The sequence below is a fragment of the Silurus aristotelis genome (genome assembly GCF_946808225.1).
Source record: "Silurus aristotelis genome assembly, chromosome: 9".
Taxonomy (NCBI): domain Eukaryota; kingdom Metazoa; phylum Chordata; class Actinopteri; order Siluriformes; family Siluridae; genus Silurus; species Silurus aristotelis.
The window spans coordinates 21,203,142-21,219,794 of NC_139582.1; the positions used below are offsets into that span (position 1 = coordinate 21,203,142).

Here is a 16,653-nt window from a genome sequence, read left to right on the forward strand (position 1 = left end):
CTGTCTGTCTGTCTGTCTGTCTGTCTGTCTGTCTGTCTGTCTGTCTGTCTGTCTGTCTGTCTGTCTGTCTGTCTGTCTGTCTGTCTATCTATCTATCTATCTATCTATCTATCTATCTATCTATCTATCTATCTATCTATCTATCTATCTATCTATCTATCTATTCTTTTGAACTAAACATAGCAAAGTGTTCAAAAATGTCCACACAGAATCAGTTTGCATTAAACAACATGTTTAATTATCTTTGCCTTTGAAAGACTAATGTAGTGCAAGTTAAAAATGTATTATGGCAGGTCTTGTTGCTTAATTCTCACATCAGAAAGCTTCCTGTGGTTCTGTAGCCTTTTGAACGGTGAGAGAATGCAACAGAACTGATATGATTACCTGCAAGTCATTGCGTTTTTCAGAAAGGTCAATCTCTGAATGAGGCCTCTCAGATAATGGTCAGTCTTTGAAGCTCTCCGAGGGCTGAATCAATAGCATGACTTCATAAACCCTCCAGCACATCTACCTTTCACACAGGCAAAAGCAAAGTAAAACATTTGAAATAAAACACAGCATACAGCATGGTGCAATGGCAATGCATAAACATGTCATTGCGAACAAAGACATAGAAAGCAAGGAGCAAGTAAAATCATTCACTGGCTTAAATGTATCATCTGTAATTTATTTCCTAACTGATGAAAATGACTTGATTAATGTGTCATCTTTGGTTTATTCAAAGCCTATGTGTTTGCTTTTCCAAATGTGTTAAATGTGCCAGATTGTTAGAGTTCTACATTTACAAGTTGGTTCACAAGATTATGTTCACCTACGAACCTTGCAGGACAAAGAAAGACGGACTTTATTGTTTTGTTTTGGACACAGTGGAATGGACTCATCAATTCCTCATGCTCATTAATTTATCTTTACTTAATGCTTTCTGCTGGTCAGGTTTATGATAGCAGTTACTAGCATATAGAAAGTATGCTATGCTAATTAATAAGAACTTTGTGGGGGTAAAAACAAATAGTCAGGTGCATGTGAGTTTGGTCAAACATGCAGGAGGATGCAGGACTGACAGATGTCAGACATTCATTCATTCATTCATTCATTCATTCATTTTCTTCCGCTTATCCGTAATTCGGGTCGCGGGGGCAGCAGTCTAAGCAGGCCCCCGCCTTCGACTGCTGCCCAATCCTCACAGCACCGTCCCTTACGGTCCCTCCTGCAGGTGGTGAGCCCACGGGAAGGCGGCCCCACGTCACTCCGACGTCACGGACCTTGATATTTCCCTCGTAAGGGACCCCCGGAGCATAGAGGGTTAAGGGCCTTGCTCAAGGGCCCAAGAGATGTCAGACATCTAATTTAAAAATAAAAAAAAGTCTTGTTTTTCATTTTTTCTCGACAGATGATGACGGTAATGTTTGCCATAGCAGCCATCTTTTGAACATCACCCTCACCATGCACAGGTTATTACTGTCCTCTAAAGATCTGCTGGAAAAGTTGATCATCCTATATCCTTTTAATTCAATTCAATTGTTTTTGTCGAATTTCATTCAAGTAAATTATATTTTGTATGAGGCATTTACAGAATGGGACTGTGGCTCAAAGCAGCTTTACAGAAATCCGGATATAGTATTTGCGTTTAATTGTATTAAATGTAAGCCAGAGACAATAGTGGAATGGTGAAATTCACTGAGGTGACAAGAGGAGGAAACTTTGAGAGGAACCAGACTCAAAAAAGGGATCCCATCCTCATCTGGGTAACACCGGATAGTGGGATTATAAATCACTTCTCTTTTATAACTGTATAATATGGAGTCAAACATGGCTAAGTGCGTTACAGTTTCTTTCAGCTGCTTTGGAGCATTTATCAAATCATCCTTAATATTTGCAAAGCAGTAAGTCCATTCTCGAAAAAAGTTGTACACACAGCACAACTCATTGGAGTTCTAGCAAAAGCCTGTACTTTCCTTCAAATCCTTCGTTCATCTCTTAAAAGTATTTGTGTCAATGAACATCTCATTGCCATCAGAATGCCAAGTACTTTTTTCATTGTTTACAAACAAGATCGTCAGAATGTTTATTCATGTTGTCAGTATGACATTGCATAATTTCAGTATATCTTGATATAAACTACGGTTTGGATTACAGTCATTAAAAATGCCAAAATTTCAATTTCTTCTGTTTGATATCTATGAATTTCAATTGATTAAATGTATGCAGGAATAAATGAATGAGTTGCTTTTATGATGACTAAATGATGTGAAGGTTGAACAAGTAGTTTTAAGAATTTCATTTCTGATCTGAAAAAAGCAAAAAAAAAAAGCTCAGAAGCAACTTAGAAAACTGTAAAAGGAACTTGAGCATCTTTTGAGTCTATTGTGTCAACATGAAGTTATTAACTGGTTAATGAAGCATAACTTAATGGATAATGTTATAGTTAATAAAGCTGTATTTAGACTAGTGAAGGAAAATCGAAAGGAAATATAAGTCTCATTGGACAGCCAAGTTTGTATGGCTTCATACATTAATCGTATAGTAAGAAAGTGCTGATAACTGTATAGAATATTAAGTATAACATGATGTCATTTTTTTCATTTAGCTGTTTACTGTCATATAAGATGTACTTATATTAGGAAATAATGCAATAAATACCAGTAATAGTCAGGTAGTTGCCTTTATATACCTTTAACAAACATGTAAAGAAAGAAAACAGTAGTTCTTCAGTGTCGGCTTATGTCACTTGTTGTCCATTTCCTTTTGCTTGTGCTCCTTAAATTGTATTTTTGTACCTTCAAAAATACACTGGAGGTTGAAAAGTCTACAATGTGCCTGAAAATGTGTTATTTCATGCGGTAAGTTCTCCTCTTGTCTCTTTGTCTCTCCTTTTGTCTCTCCTTATCTAAAAAATAAAACTTGTATTCATTCAAAATGTAAGACCTCAAAAAATAAAATTAACTCAAATAATTTTTGTCTTTCTTAGATGAATCCTTGTTAACATAAAGTAGCAGCACAATTAGAATTCATGTTATGAATATTATTCAATGTTAGCATTGCATTTGCATTGCTATGATAGCAATATGTATTTCATACATCCATATTCAGCATATTCAGCAAAGCTGACCATAAATGTGAAGGAGTAAAGCTGCACGAAAATAAAATTTACTTCAGTTTGTTTACCATGTACATTTTCTTTATAGGTATTGGATAAGTGAGTTCTGGACTATGTTCCAGTTGCACAGCTGTCTATCTGAAACTTTGGAGCAGTTTAAGGAGCTCATGAAGGAACATGGACAGGAAAATCTCTGCTCTTTACTGCAAACCAAATGGATGTAAGTGATGTAATAATTGCCAGTCTTGCTTCCATATAATTGACTGTTTAAGCAATATTCAGACAATACCAGACAAAAAAAAAAAGAAAAACATTTTCTCTGAATATTGATTGGACTTTTAATATTCAGAGAAAATACTAAATTTTTTAATACTTAATTAATGCTTGTGTCTGATCTCTATGCCAATCTGGTTAGGGGAGACAGAGCGTGGTCTCAAAAAGCCAGTCAGAAAATCAAAGTCAGAAGCAGCAGGAAACGGAAGGTTTCATTGCTGTTTGATCATTTGGAGCCAGTGGAGTTAGCTGAACATCTCACCTACTTGGAGTTCAAATCTTTCTGCAGGATATCTGTGAGTATTGTAAAGACATACTGTAAAGCTGCATCAATCTTTATTGATGTGTGTAAACCACAATGGCATTAAATGGGTAGGGTATTAATTAACATCTAAGAATAAAAAATGTGTGTAATATTTGTTTAATAAAATTTTTATGTTTCTATTTTTAAAACTGGTTTATTACCTTTTTCAAGCATAACAGTTAATATTAGTGTGAGAATCTTGGATTGTGACCTAGAGTCAAACTCTTGTTTAATCTGACTTTCCCCATTATATATTCCGTCTTCTTGTGCTTCAGCAGACAAACAGATCTACGCAGATCACCGGAGCAGCAGATTCTGATTTAGATAAAGAATCCCTTACAAAACGTAAAGATAAACATGGTGGGAATTAAAAATTGACACAAGAGCTTACAGAGTAAAATAGTGTTATATCCTTAAGGAAGCGTAAATTGCAATTAAATCTCCCTAGAAGGTGCTAGGTGGCAGACATGTCTTGATCCGATCTAAATCTGTAGTGTTTATGGATATATTTTGTATCCAGTGTTATATCCTTAAGGAAGCGTAAATTGCAATTAAATCTCCCTAGAAGGTGCTAGGTGGCAGACATGTCTTGATCCGATCTAAATCTGTAGTGTTTATGGATATATTTTGTATCCATATATTTATATATTTTATGGATATACAAAATATATCCATAAACACTACAGATTTAGATCGGATCAAGACATGTCTGCCACCTAGCACCTTCTAGGGAGATTTAATTGCAATTTACGCTTCCTTAAGGATATAACACTATTTTACTCTGTAAGCTCTTGTGTCAATTTTTAATTCCCACCATGTTTATCTTTACGTTTTGTAAGGGATTCTTTATCTAAATCAGAATCTGCTGCTCCGGTGATGTACGGTTCATAAGTCTAGCCTCATGTTGGGTGCTATTTTGTTGTGCAAATTATATTCTCATCCTAGGTGAGAAAAGTAACAAAGACTTGATAACACAAACTTTGTCAGATTTTTTTTTTTTTAAAAAAACAAAAAGTGCAGCTGCAAGGATATCACTCATTTTCCACAGAAATGGTTCAGAGTTTATAGTGCAAAGTAGTGAAATTGAAAATAAGGATAATACAATATGCATAATTTGCCCCTTATTCTGTTAAGCATTTTTCTATGTTGGCCACAGGTCAATACGTCCTTTTAAATTAGTTAATGCAAACAAAATGTAATTATGTAATATATTTAACATGATCAGTATTAATAAGGTCATACATATGTAAGAAATTTGTATTTTTTTCAGTTTGCAGATTACCAGAAATATGTCCGAAATGAGTGTTTGTCAGAGAACCCCACGATGGAACGTTCCATTGCATTGTGCAATGGTATCTCCCAATGGGTACAGCTCATGGTGCTCAGTCGGCCGACCCCTCAGCTCAGAGCCGAGGTTTTCACCAAGTTCATCTATGTAGCACAGGTAACATTTCAGCAGCCTCAACAACTTTTAATTTACCTGATTCATTCAGCAAAATTGATAAAGCTGGTCAGGACTAAATAAATACTCAGCAAAGAGTAAATCCAGTAGATATGTCCTACATTATTAATATTACTACTAAGATTGTAGCAGGGCTTTAAAAGTAACTACATTTCAAATTTATAACAAAAGCAAATCATAAGAGTGTTATAAGCACATCAGTAAGTTCCTAGTCCATGTTAAACACATAATTATATGCAGTTGGTGTTGTTATGCAGTAATTAGTATAATGGTACTGTCTTCTGTCATTTGAAAAATGCTCATACTTGAGATAGTATGAGGAATTTCCTGTGTTAGTAAAGATATTACATGTGGAAAGAGATCATTATCGCCTTCAGTATGCTGGTAAGAAGTTGTGACTACCAGCTAAAACTGAGATCTTAAATGTCTCTGTACACTCAGACTCAAAACAAAGCCATGTGAGAAATGAATATGATTTAGACCCCAACTTTGCTGGTAATATAGTACATGTAATGAGTATCTTAATCGGATTGTCAGCAAAACCCACACAGGAATGTCCCAGTGTGCTGAGCAATGACATGATCAGCCATAAAAATAAAACATCTAGAAGGTGAAAAGAATACCATTAGTTATCTCATGACAATGACACCTGTCAAGTAGTAGGATATTATTACGCAGCAAGAATTCAGCCATTTCTTTAATTTGATGTGTTAGAATAAAAAAAAAAAAAAAGCTGAATTGTGTTGGCTAAATGATTGAGTGTCTAAAGAGGTCTTGAGGGGAGTTCCCAGTGGTTGTAACCTAACAAAAGTGGTTCAAAGAAAAACAACCAGTGAACCAGCAACAGAGTCATGGACACCAAAGATTTACTGATGCATGCAGGGAGAAAAGGCTATCTTGTCTGGTTTCCTTGAAAATGGTTCACAAAAATTATTTGCGGAACATAACAAATAGTCCAATGTGTCGTGATAGCCAGCAAAATTCTTAGATCTTAATCAATTAGTGAGATGTTCTGAAACAAACAAGTTTAATCAATGGAGGCAACTTACAGGAATCTACTGCTAACATCTTACTGCCAGATACCACAGCATACCTTCAGAGGGTCTTGTGGAATCCATGCCAATACAAGTGGAACCTACACAATATCAGACATGTGGTTTTAGTGTTATGAGCTAATTAATGTATATTCCATGTCACATGATGCTGTTAATATCCATCCAACAGCAAAAATCACAAACAGGCAAATCCATACATGATTATTAATATTTTGGTGCCATGTGTTAATGTTTTGTATTCCACTGCTGCAGAACCTCCAGCAGATGCAGAACTTTAACTCTCTTATGGCTGTAGTGGGGGGCATCTGTCACACTTCTATTTCCCGCCTGAAAGACACGTGTACTCACGTGCCAACTGAAACTACCAAGGTATGATATCCAAAAACGATCCGTCTAATTGTTTATGTTATCAGAATTTTGTGGTCAACTATTAAAATATCTGATATTGACTTTAAATCACTGTTTAATCATATGAAACTGATAAATGTCACCTAGAACCTGAACTTTAAAGCATTAAAGTGAGAATACTGGTCTAAAAGGGTCATAAATTATTTCTTTATTTATGCCTCAAATTTGTGTGTTTGTCTTGGTCATACATCTTTAGAAGTACATGACATGGAATTAAATGTATTTACATTTCACGTTCATTATAGAAAATGTCGCAAAGCAACTGTATAATCTAGATGTAGATTTATATCCCTAATTAAGTGACAGTGGCGATGAAAAACATGGCATGATGAAAAACTATTTTTTAGCTTAATAAATAGATGTATGAGCATTAATCTTTAAATAGTACACCAGCAGTTCTTAGATAGTGTTTACTGTATTCAAGTGAGATTATGTTCTGAAACTTGGAAATCGAAGGCAAAAAGTGCAGAAGCACCAAGCAGAAGTTGAGTATCGAGATGAATCAGACAGGTCCAGCGATTGAGTTGTTTTCCTTTTATTCCTTCACAGGTCCTGAACGAAATGACAGATCTGCTCTCGTCATCTCGAAACTATGAGAATTACAGACAAGCATACAGCAAATCCACAGGCTTCAAGATTCCTATCTTGGGCGTCCATCTGAAAGACTTGATTGCTGTGAATGAGGCCATGACTGATTACATGGACAATGGCAAGATCAATGTGCAGAAACTTCAGGCCCTTTACAACCACATAAATGAACTCATCCAACTGCAGCAGAATCTACCACTTCTAGATGCAAATAAAGACCTCGTGCACCTACTGACAGTCAGTACAGTTTCTTCTGATTAATGCATGCTTGGGAATGCAAGTCTAATTTACCCAGTTTATCTCTTTATAGGAATACAAATCAAAAAGACGTAATATATTTATGTATGTATGTTCGTTTAATTAGCAGTATAAATATTGATGATGAAAACAGACTAAACCATTTTATATTCTTGAGGGTGTGTGTGTGTGTGTGTGTGTGTGTGTGTGTGTGTGTGTGTGTGTGTGTGTGTGTTGGTGTGAGCTCAATTACTAACCGTAAGCATTTTTTTAAAGTTTTCTTCCGGCAATTTATTTACAGGTTGATATCAGTAATGCAATCTGCAGTATTTAGTGTATGTGCATGTGTGTAATAAGACAAACTAAGCCATGTATATAATTCCTAAATAAAAAAACATAGTTTTGGATTTGGACCCAAGAAACATAGTAATTTTAAAATATCTTTAACTTCACAAAGGTATATGTACTTAATAATCTAAAAAAAAACAAAAAAACACCCTACACTGTATACAAGCTCAAAATCACCTGTTCCTGACTGCCATTTTTTTAAAAGAGCATTTTATCATTGTATTCACTTATAATTTTCTCTAGAATGAAACTGAGCTATTTTTGCTTTAATACATTTCAATTTTATATTGTACAAACTGATTTCTGAAGTGATTTTTTTTCCCTCTGACCTCTGTCTTATCACTTGAGGCAGTGAGACGTGTGGGTGTTTTACTTGGTTACAGACAAAGACAGCTAACACCTTTAGTATTTAATTTTACTTTATTCAGACTAGGTGTGGGTGATGGGGGAGTGGGGGTTAGTGTACAGTGTTCCTCATGAAATATGACTAAGAAATGTTTTGCTGCTTCTCCCACACAGCTGTCTCTTGACCTGTACTACACCGAGGATGAAATCTATGAGCTGTCCTATGCAAGAGAGCCGAGAAACCACAGAGCACCTGTGAGTGCAGCTGCAAACTTACATACTCTGTATGTTTCAGACATTATAAATTCTATTATGAAAAAGTCTTAGTGGTTTTAATTGTGGACATTCTAAAGAAGGTCTCACACTATGGAGAAGATCCTATGCCAGAGCACTAGCAAAAAGCCATCATGCCAATGATGAATATTGAAATACAATCCACAAAGAGTGACATAATTCCAAGTGTAGCTGTAAATAATCATATTAAATATTCATAAATATATACAACTATACTACTGTGGATGTAACTAGCTAGAAACCATAAAGATTGCTATATGACTGCAATTATCACAAACACCTCTGCATTGAAGTCTCAATTGTCCACTGAATTGACTTGTATTCATATTAACACTGCATTTTTAGCAGTAGATTTTAGATTTCAACAATTAGTGCACTGGAAATAAACTTTGAGCCAAAATAAAAGTTTGTTCCTTCAAATAGATGAAATTTACACTATTTTTTACACCAATGCAACCAAATATATTTTCAGACAATGTTTGCATTTCTTGATTAACATGCATGGATGAAATTAAAATGCAATGCAGTAGGGGTAATTATATTCACATTTACAAAACAAGAAATAAGTCAACATTTGTTTCTTTGGAAAAAAATATATATATTTTTATAATTTATATAATTTTTTACTGATTATATGAAGTGCAATGCAAGAGACATGAAAGTTTTTGTCATTAATGAAAAGCAATCCTTTTTTGGTCATTTTTTTCATATTTTTTTCATTGGTTTGGTTGCTTTGCATTTCCTGGAATTTCCTTCATAGGTAAAAGTAGTAACTAAAAACAGTTTAAAACAACAATCAAAATATTCAAGTTTATGGTTTCTTATATCAATTGTTTGTATATTTTCTTGTTCTCTATCAGCCAGCGACTCCTTACAAACCCCCCGTGGTGGTGAACTGGGCTTCAGGTGTTGCTCCCAAGCCAGATCCCAAAACCATTAGCAAACATGTTCAGAGAATGGTTGATGTGAGTGTTGCCATAAACACTGTTTATTTGTTGTTCCTCTGCTTTTAAAAAGTGTGAGGTTTTTTTCAACTAAATTAATTTCAAAATATTTGCATACTTTGGTTTTTGAATATTTAACAATGACTGTTTCTTTTTTTAAAGTATATACTGTAATTCACAGTTTTTATTTTATTATACAAAAGAAATTTCTATATGAATATGCTGAACCATACATGTTATTGGTCTATGATTTTTGGCAGTCTGTATTTATGAATTATGACCATGATGAACGGGGCTTCATCTCCCAGGAAGATTTTGAGAAAATTGCTGCCAGTTTTCCCTTCTCATTTTGTGTTGCAGACAAGGACAAGTAAGTATCAAATATGAATACTGATTGCAGGCATAAACAAACCTTGTTTGTCTGTGCACAATACGGTTTTAACGGTTCTGACCAGATCTGTTCATACTATACACAAAAGACACTTTTGCTGAAGTTTAGGGAAAAGATGGAGACTAGGCAGTTTACTTGTGTAGTCTTCGTGTGCACAAAGGTAAAATCATGATAAAAATGTATGGTATAAAAATCAAAACACAAAAAAAGTAGCAAATATAGGTATAAAAAATGTAAAAAAAACTTTTAGTTCCTTAAAAGATTAGTCATTGTTATGTTATCTGACACAAGTAACGCAGCTGATATTATATAAAGCTCGAATATTTAACCACAATTTATAGAGCAGGAAAACATGTACACTATTTGTTATATTCTTGCTAATTCCAGACAAGTGATTGTTGTCTTCATGTTTTAAATTTTATATGGCTTAGCCCAGTTTTTGCCCAGGAATGTATGGACACCTTGCCACATATACGTTATCCTAAATACAAGACACTTTTTTTTTTTATTTACTTGTGGCTTCTATGCCTTTTGCAGCTCATTGTGAAATGAAACACTTCCAACTGTGACTTTTACCTTTACAAAGGTTTTTTTTACTATCTAATCATTTGCTCAGCAGTGATTGTTCTTGCTGCTCAATACAGAGACGGACTCATTAGCAGAGATGAGATCACAGCGTATTTCATGCGGGCCAGTGTCATTTGTTCCAAACTCGGCCTAGGCTTTTCTCACAACTTCCAAGAAACCACGTACATGAGGCCTACCTTTTGTGACAACTGCTCAGGATTTGTAAGTCACAGTGACAAACATAATCATGCTGCTGACTAGTAAGTGGTTCTGTTGCATCCAACTGAAATGTATTTAATTCATTCTGTTACAGTTGTGGGGTGTCATTAAACAAGGCTACAGATGCAGAGGTAATTGTTCATAATGTTACTATTTGATGATAGTGAACAGTCAATGTGTTCTTATTTAAAGATTTCATGTTAGAAACAGTTAAGCATAATTTGTATACAATGCATGTGGACACCTGACCATTATGTAGTTCATAAAAATGAAAGCACTCATTTGTTCATAATGTTTTTGTCATGTAATGAATGCTGAAGAGATACAAATGCAGGGTCAGGAAGATTTAATTAACACAGTCAGAAGTACAGAGCTGGAAGACAGGCAGGTGCAGAATCAGTAAACCAGCAAATAGTCAAGGAATCAACAAACAGAATATTGCAGGATTTGCTAGAATCCAATACAAACTACAAAATCAACCAGGAAACAAACGCATGACAATAGACAGAGACAAAGCAAGTAAATACATCACTTCACAGTGAGCTGACTGATCAAATGGTCTTTAAAACTGTGCGTGTGAGAGCGTGAGTGAGTGTGTAATTGGAAACAGATGTGTCTAATCAGTACGAGGACAATTATGGGCATGCAAGTGTGTTGGGAGTTGAAGGCCATGGCAGCCATATTTAAAAAGTCTGGCACCTGTCACACTTTGTGTGGTATAGAACTCAAAAAAAGTGTCCTTATGTGTCCTTAAAGAGGACACATTTACAAAAAAAAGCTACTTTTTACTTAAGTACAAGTCAGAGCTTGTACTTAAGCTTGTACTTAAGCTTTCAAGTTTTAACTTGAGTAAAAAAGTGTAGTTAGTAGTTCAACTTTTACCAGCGTCTTTTAGAACATGAGTATCTGTACTTCTACTTGAGTGAAGGATGTGTGCACTTTTGCCATCTCTGGTGGGGGAGTGTCATCTCAAAGCACCTGCCTTTGTGGGAGGGTAGCGAGAAAGAAGCTATTGCTAAAAGTGTGCTATCTGACAGCACTGGATGAAGGTTTTTTTTTTGGTCAAATAAGACCAAAATAGAGCTTTTTGGTGACAACTTAAAGTGATATGTGTGGAAAAAAAACTTCCCACTTCTCCTACTTAGAAATCATGGAGGGGTCTTAAATTGTCATCGTAGGTGCATGTCCACTGTGAGAGACATAATCTAAAAAAAAAATCCAGAAATCACAATATATGATTTTTAAACTATTTATTTGTATGATACAGCTGCAAATAAGTATTTGAACACCTGTCTATCAGCTAGAATTCTGACCCTCAAAGACCTGTTAGTCTGCCTTTAAAATGTCCACCTCCACTACATTTATTATCCTAAATTAGATGCACCTGTTTGAGGTCGTTAGCTGCATAAAGACACCTGTCCACCCCATACAATCAGTAAGAATCCAACTACTAACATGGCCAAGACCAAAGAGCTGTCCAAAGACACTAGAGACAAAATTGTACACCTCCACAAGGCTGGAAAGGGCTACGGGGAAATTGCCAAGCAGCTTGGTGAAAAAAGGTCATCATTAGAAAATGGAAGAAGCTAAACATGACTGTCAATCGCCCTCGGACTGGGGCTCCGTGCAAGACCATCAACATGGATAATATCCTCCCAAAGTTTCTCATCAGCAGGAACTGGGCTTTTTGTTAAAATTAAAAAAGAAGAAATGAAGTTAAAGACACTTGATGGACAAAAGTATTGAGACACATGACCTTTCCTGCCAAATGTCGTTCTTCTCTAAACTGTTACCTCAAAGCTGGAAGCACACAATCGGCAAAATCTTGCAGTCACTTGAACTTAGAATCCCAAACACTTTCCAGCATGGCAATGCCCCGTTGCCCAAAGCGAGCTCCATGAAGATATAGTTTACATTGTTTGGAGTAGAAGTAGTCTTCTGTAAAGCTCTGATCTCTTCCCTGCTGAACATCTTTTGGGATGAATTGGAACTGACTCCACCCCAGGCCTCCTCACCTCACCTACGTCAGTACCTGACTTAACTAAGACCCTTGCACAAATGTCTACAAACACTCCAAAATCTGGTGAAACATTTCGCCAGAAGAGTGGAGGGACATATAACAGTAAATTGGGACTAAATGTTGAATACAATGTTTACACATATAGCACATACCATACTTATGACCAGGTGCCTGCAAACTTGGCAATATAATGTGGCTTGGAACAAAACAATGATCCGAAGCACAAGGCCAAAGCAACATTGGACTGGTTCAAGAACAAAAAGATAAATATCCTACATAGGTCAAAGCCCTGATCTCAATCCTATTTTAAATCTGTGCCAATATTTAAAAACTGCAATACACAAGTGTCACCCAACCAACATGATCAACCTGTATCATATCTGTCAGGAAGAATGAGCCAAAATTACTTTTAAAAATATTTACTCCAGAAGACTTAAAGCTGTTACTGCATTGATCTTGAGTTCTAGTGTTTTAAAATAAAAATACTGTACAGAATGTAATTTCAATGCACCATTTGTGATTCAGTAAAATGAGATTGATCAGGAGTCTTACTGAATTCATTTGTTACTTTATGTTCAAAAAGCTGATATGGGTCAGGTGAAGGTCAGGTTTCCACAACTGTTTGGCCATAAGGTGGGAATATACTTCTATACTACTATACTACTTGTCTCATGATTCTGCAGACTGTGGAATGAACTGCCATAAATCCTGCAAGGATCAGGTAGCGTTCGAGTGTAAAAAGAATGCCAAACCAAGCAACAGTGCAGACTGGAGTCCACATTCTAATACACCAACACGCAGTCATGATGGTAAGATAACAAAGTGTAACGCAATGAAACATGAGAATAAAACTATTAGAATCAATAACATTCTGTAGATTAAAGAATTGTTTACGGCTGTCAGAACCGCAAGCAGGAAGTGTTTTGTTGAATTACAGATGTCCCAGTCAAACTGAATACTCGTAATTCTCTCTTTTTTTGCAGGGCCAGATGAAACTCGGTTCGTATATCCACCAGATACTCAAATAGACAACTCTGATCGCAATAAACAGTTCAGCTTGAGCACAGTGCCAAGGACCATGATGGTGCACAAAAGTAGTCAGACAGAGGGAACTCCATCATCTAGCAATGTGCAGTTATCTCTGCTGTGTCCAAGCGGTCCACCTCTCACACCATGTCCAAGCCCCATTCCTCAGCGCAAACGGGTCTGTGCCAACAAGACTTCAAACACACGCAACCCTGCTGAAGAAAACAAGCCCAGCTATGAAGCGTTGGAGAAGGTTATTAGTGTTTTGGCAGGATTTTTCTTTAACTTCTAACTTTTGTTCTGTTGATTACTTAGCAAATCAAAATGCAAAAAAAAAAAAGATTTCATTATTTTAGGCCATTTGCAGTGTCCAATGTTTTCCCTTCCAAAAAATTTGGTGGATTGTCAAATATAAATATCCTCTGTGATGGACTCGTTTCCCATCCAGTCTTTAAATATGGTTCGAATAGTGTTTACTGAAATTGAAGAAGTGACCTAAAACTAATATTAAAAAGATGAAAGACCGATGCATGGAAGGATAAAATATCTACATCCTGTATGGGACACCAATTTATTGCTGAGTACAATGCACAAACATTAACATACTCATTTACACATGGGTTCACATCTTAGGTTTAATTTAGATTAGACTGAAAACATAAACAGTAACCCAAACTCAGGATCAAGTCTGCTGTGAGCTTTCTGTCATCTAGAAAAATCCTAAAGGCTCTGCATGAGTTTCCTTTTATAAGTGTAACCCCTCTAATCTTGGTTACGTGTTGTGTGTGTTTAGGAGAATCGGTCTCTCCAGAAGAGCAACGAGAGGCTCCAGAGAAAGCTAAAAGAAGCTGAACGTGAAGTAGAGATCCTAAAAACGCTCTTGAAACGGCACACAATTCGTCCAGTTGAACAGGATTCCTCGTCATCTTCGTGATCTCGTAAACTTCTTGTTTGTTGGAACTCGAAAAAGCAGGACAGCCCTGGACTCATGGACTGGTTATCCACTTTCCCCTACTGTATTTATGATGTTTATAATTCCTTTGAACTCAGGGTCACAAATTTCAGTTCACACGAGGACAGGGGTGTATGGAGACGAATGATCCGCTGTGGCGACTCCTAATGGGAGAAGCCGATAGAAGAAGAAAAACAAGAAGACATTTAGAGTTTGTAATTTCCTTTGTGAGTCAGTACTTTCAAGCTACTATAACAATGCTATTATGTATTATAAGTAAGGTGAGTGATCTGGGGCATTTCCTTTTTTTGTATGTTTGAGCAGCTTGTGAGTTTCAGACTACACACCAGTACATGCAGTTCTGCTTCCGTGACTTATGATGACTTTCTGAAGGCACTGCTGTACTTCGTTTTCTTATAACTAGCTGATATGTAACAGAACAGCTGGCAGGTTAGTAGCACATCATAGTATGAGCAATTACAGAATGTACAGAAGTTGTGTCTCACCTACTTAGAGATCATATTTGTTTTATAGACAATACTATATGAATTTAACAGTAATGTTTCTGGTGCTAGCAGTCAGAACATTTTAGAGCATCAAAAACTATTAAAATGATATTTCACTTTAAAAACAGACTCAGTAGCTACACATTAGATAATAAAAAATATAATCAAGTTCAAGTTCCAAGTTTATTTTTGTAGTGCTTTTTACAATGGATATTGTCTCAAAGCAGCTTAATGTCTTGCATAATTTTTCACCCTCCTGGAAAATTTGGATATAACTTCCCGTGGGCTCACCACCTGCAGGAGGGACCGTAAGGGACGGTGCTGTGAGGATTGGGCAGCTGTCGAAGGCGGGGGCCTGCTTAGACTGCTGCCCCCGCGACCCGAATTACAGATAAGCGGGTGAAAATGTATGAATGAATGAATGAATGAATATACAGTGAGGAAAATAAGTATTTGAACACCCTGCTATTTTGCAAGTTCTCCCACTTAGAAATCATAGAGGGGTCTGAAATTGTTATCGTAGGTGCATGTCCACTGTGAGAGACATAATCTAAAAAAAAAAATCCAGAAATCACAATGTATGATTTTTTAACTATTTATTTGTATGATACAGCTGCAAATAAGTATTTGAACACCTGAGAAAGTCAATGTTAATATTTGGTACAGTTACCTTTGTTTGCAATTACAGAGGTCAAACATTTCCTGTAGTTTTTCACCAGGTTTACACACAATGCAGGAGGGATTTTGGCCCACTCCTCCACACAGATCTTCTCTAGATCAGTCAGGTTTCTGGCCTGTCGCTGAGAAACACGGAGTTTGAGCTCCCTCCAAATGTTCTCTATTGGGTTTAGGTCTGGAGACTGGCTAGGCCACGCCAGAACCTTGATATGCTTCTTACAGAGCCACTCCTTGGTTATCCTGGCTGTGTGCTTCAGGTCATTGTCATGTTGGAAGACCCAGCCTCGACCCATCTTCAATGCTCTAACTGAGGAAAGGAGGTTGTTCCCCAAAATCTCGCAATACATGGCCCCGGTCATCCTTTCCTTAATACAGTGCAGTCGCCCTGTCCCATGTGCAGAAAAACACCCCAAAGCATAATGCTACCACCCCCTATGCTTCACAGTAGGGATGATGTTCTTGGGGTGGTATCATCATTCTTCTTCCTCCAAACACGTTTAGTGGAATTATGACCCAAAAGTTCTATTTTGGTCTCATCTGACCACATGACTTTCTCCCATGACTCCTCTGGATCATCCAAATGGTCATTGGCAAACTTAAGACGTGCCTGGACATGTGCTGGTTTAAGCAGCGGAACCTTCCGTGCCATGCATGATTTCAAACCATGACATCTTAGCGTATTACCAACAGTAACCTTGGAACTCTTTTCAGGTCATTGACCAGCTCCTCCCGTGTAGTTCTGGGCTGATTTCTCACCTTCCTTAGGATCATTCAGACCCCACGAGGTGAGATCTTGCATGGAGCCCCAGTCTGAGGGAGATTGACAGTCATGTTTAGCTTCTTCCATTTTCTAATGATTGCTCCTACAGTGGACCTTTTTTCACCAAGCTGCTTGGCAATTTCCCCGTAGCCCTTTCCAGCCTTGTGGAGGTGTACAAT

At 36.7% G+C, this 16,653-nt stretch overlaps 1 protein-coding gene across 1 annotated transcript; it reads left to right on the forward strand.

Annotated features, from left to right (window-relative positions):
• Positions 1-2,726: 2,726 nt before the first annotated feature.
• LOC310731018 (RAS guanyl-releasing protein 1-like) lies at positions 2,727-15,304 on the forward strand. Its single transcript, XM_083550295.1, has 14 exons — positions 2,727-2,840; positions 3,186-3,317; positions 3,513-3,666; positions 4,945-5,118; positions 6,444-6,560; positions 7,149-7,424; positions 8,292-8,372; positions 9,272-9,376; positions 9,616-9,725; positions 10,391-10,535; positions 10,627-10,663; positions 13,236-13,361; positions 13,536-13,831; positions 14,372-15,304. The coding sequence occupies exons 1-14, from the start codon at positions 2,812-2,814 to the stop codon at positions 14,510-14,512; spliced, it is 1,923 nt and encodes a 640-aa protein (XP_083406421.1). The 5' UTR covers positions 2,727-2,811; the 3' UTR covers positions 14,513-15,304.
• Positions 15,305-16,653: the final 1,349 nt, after the last annotated feature.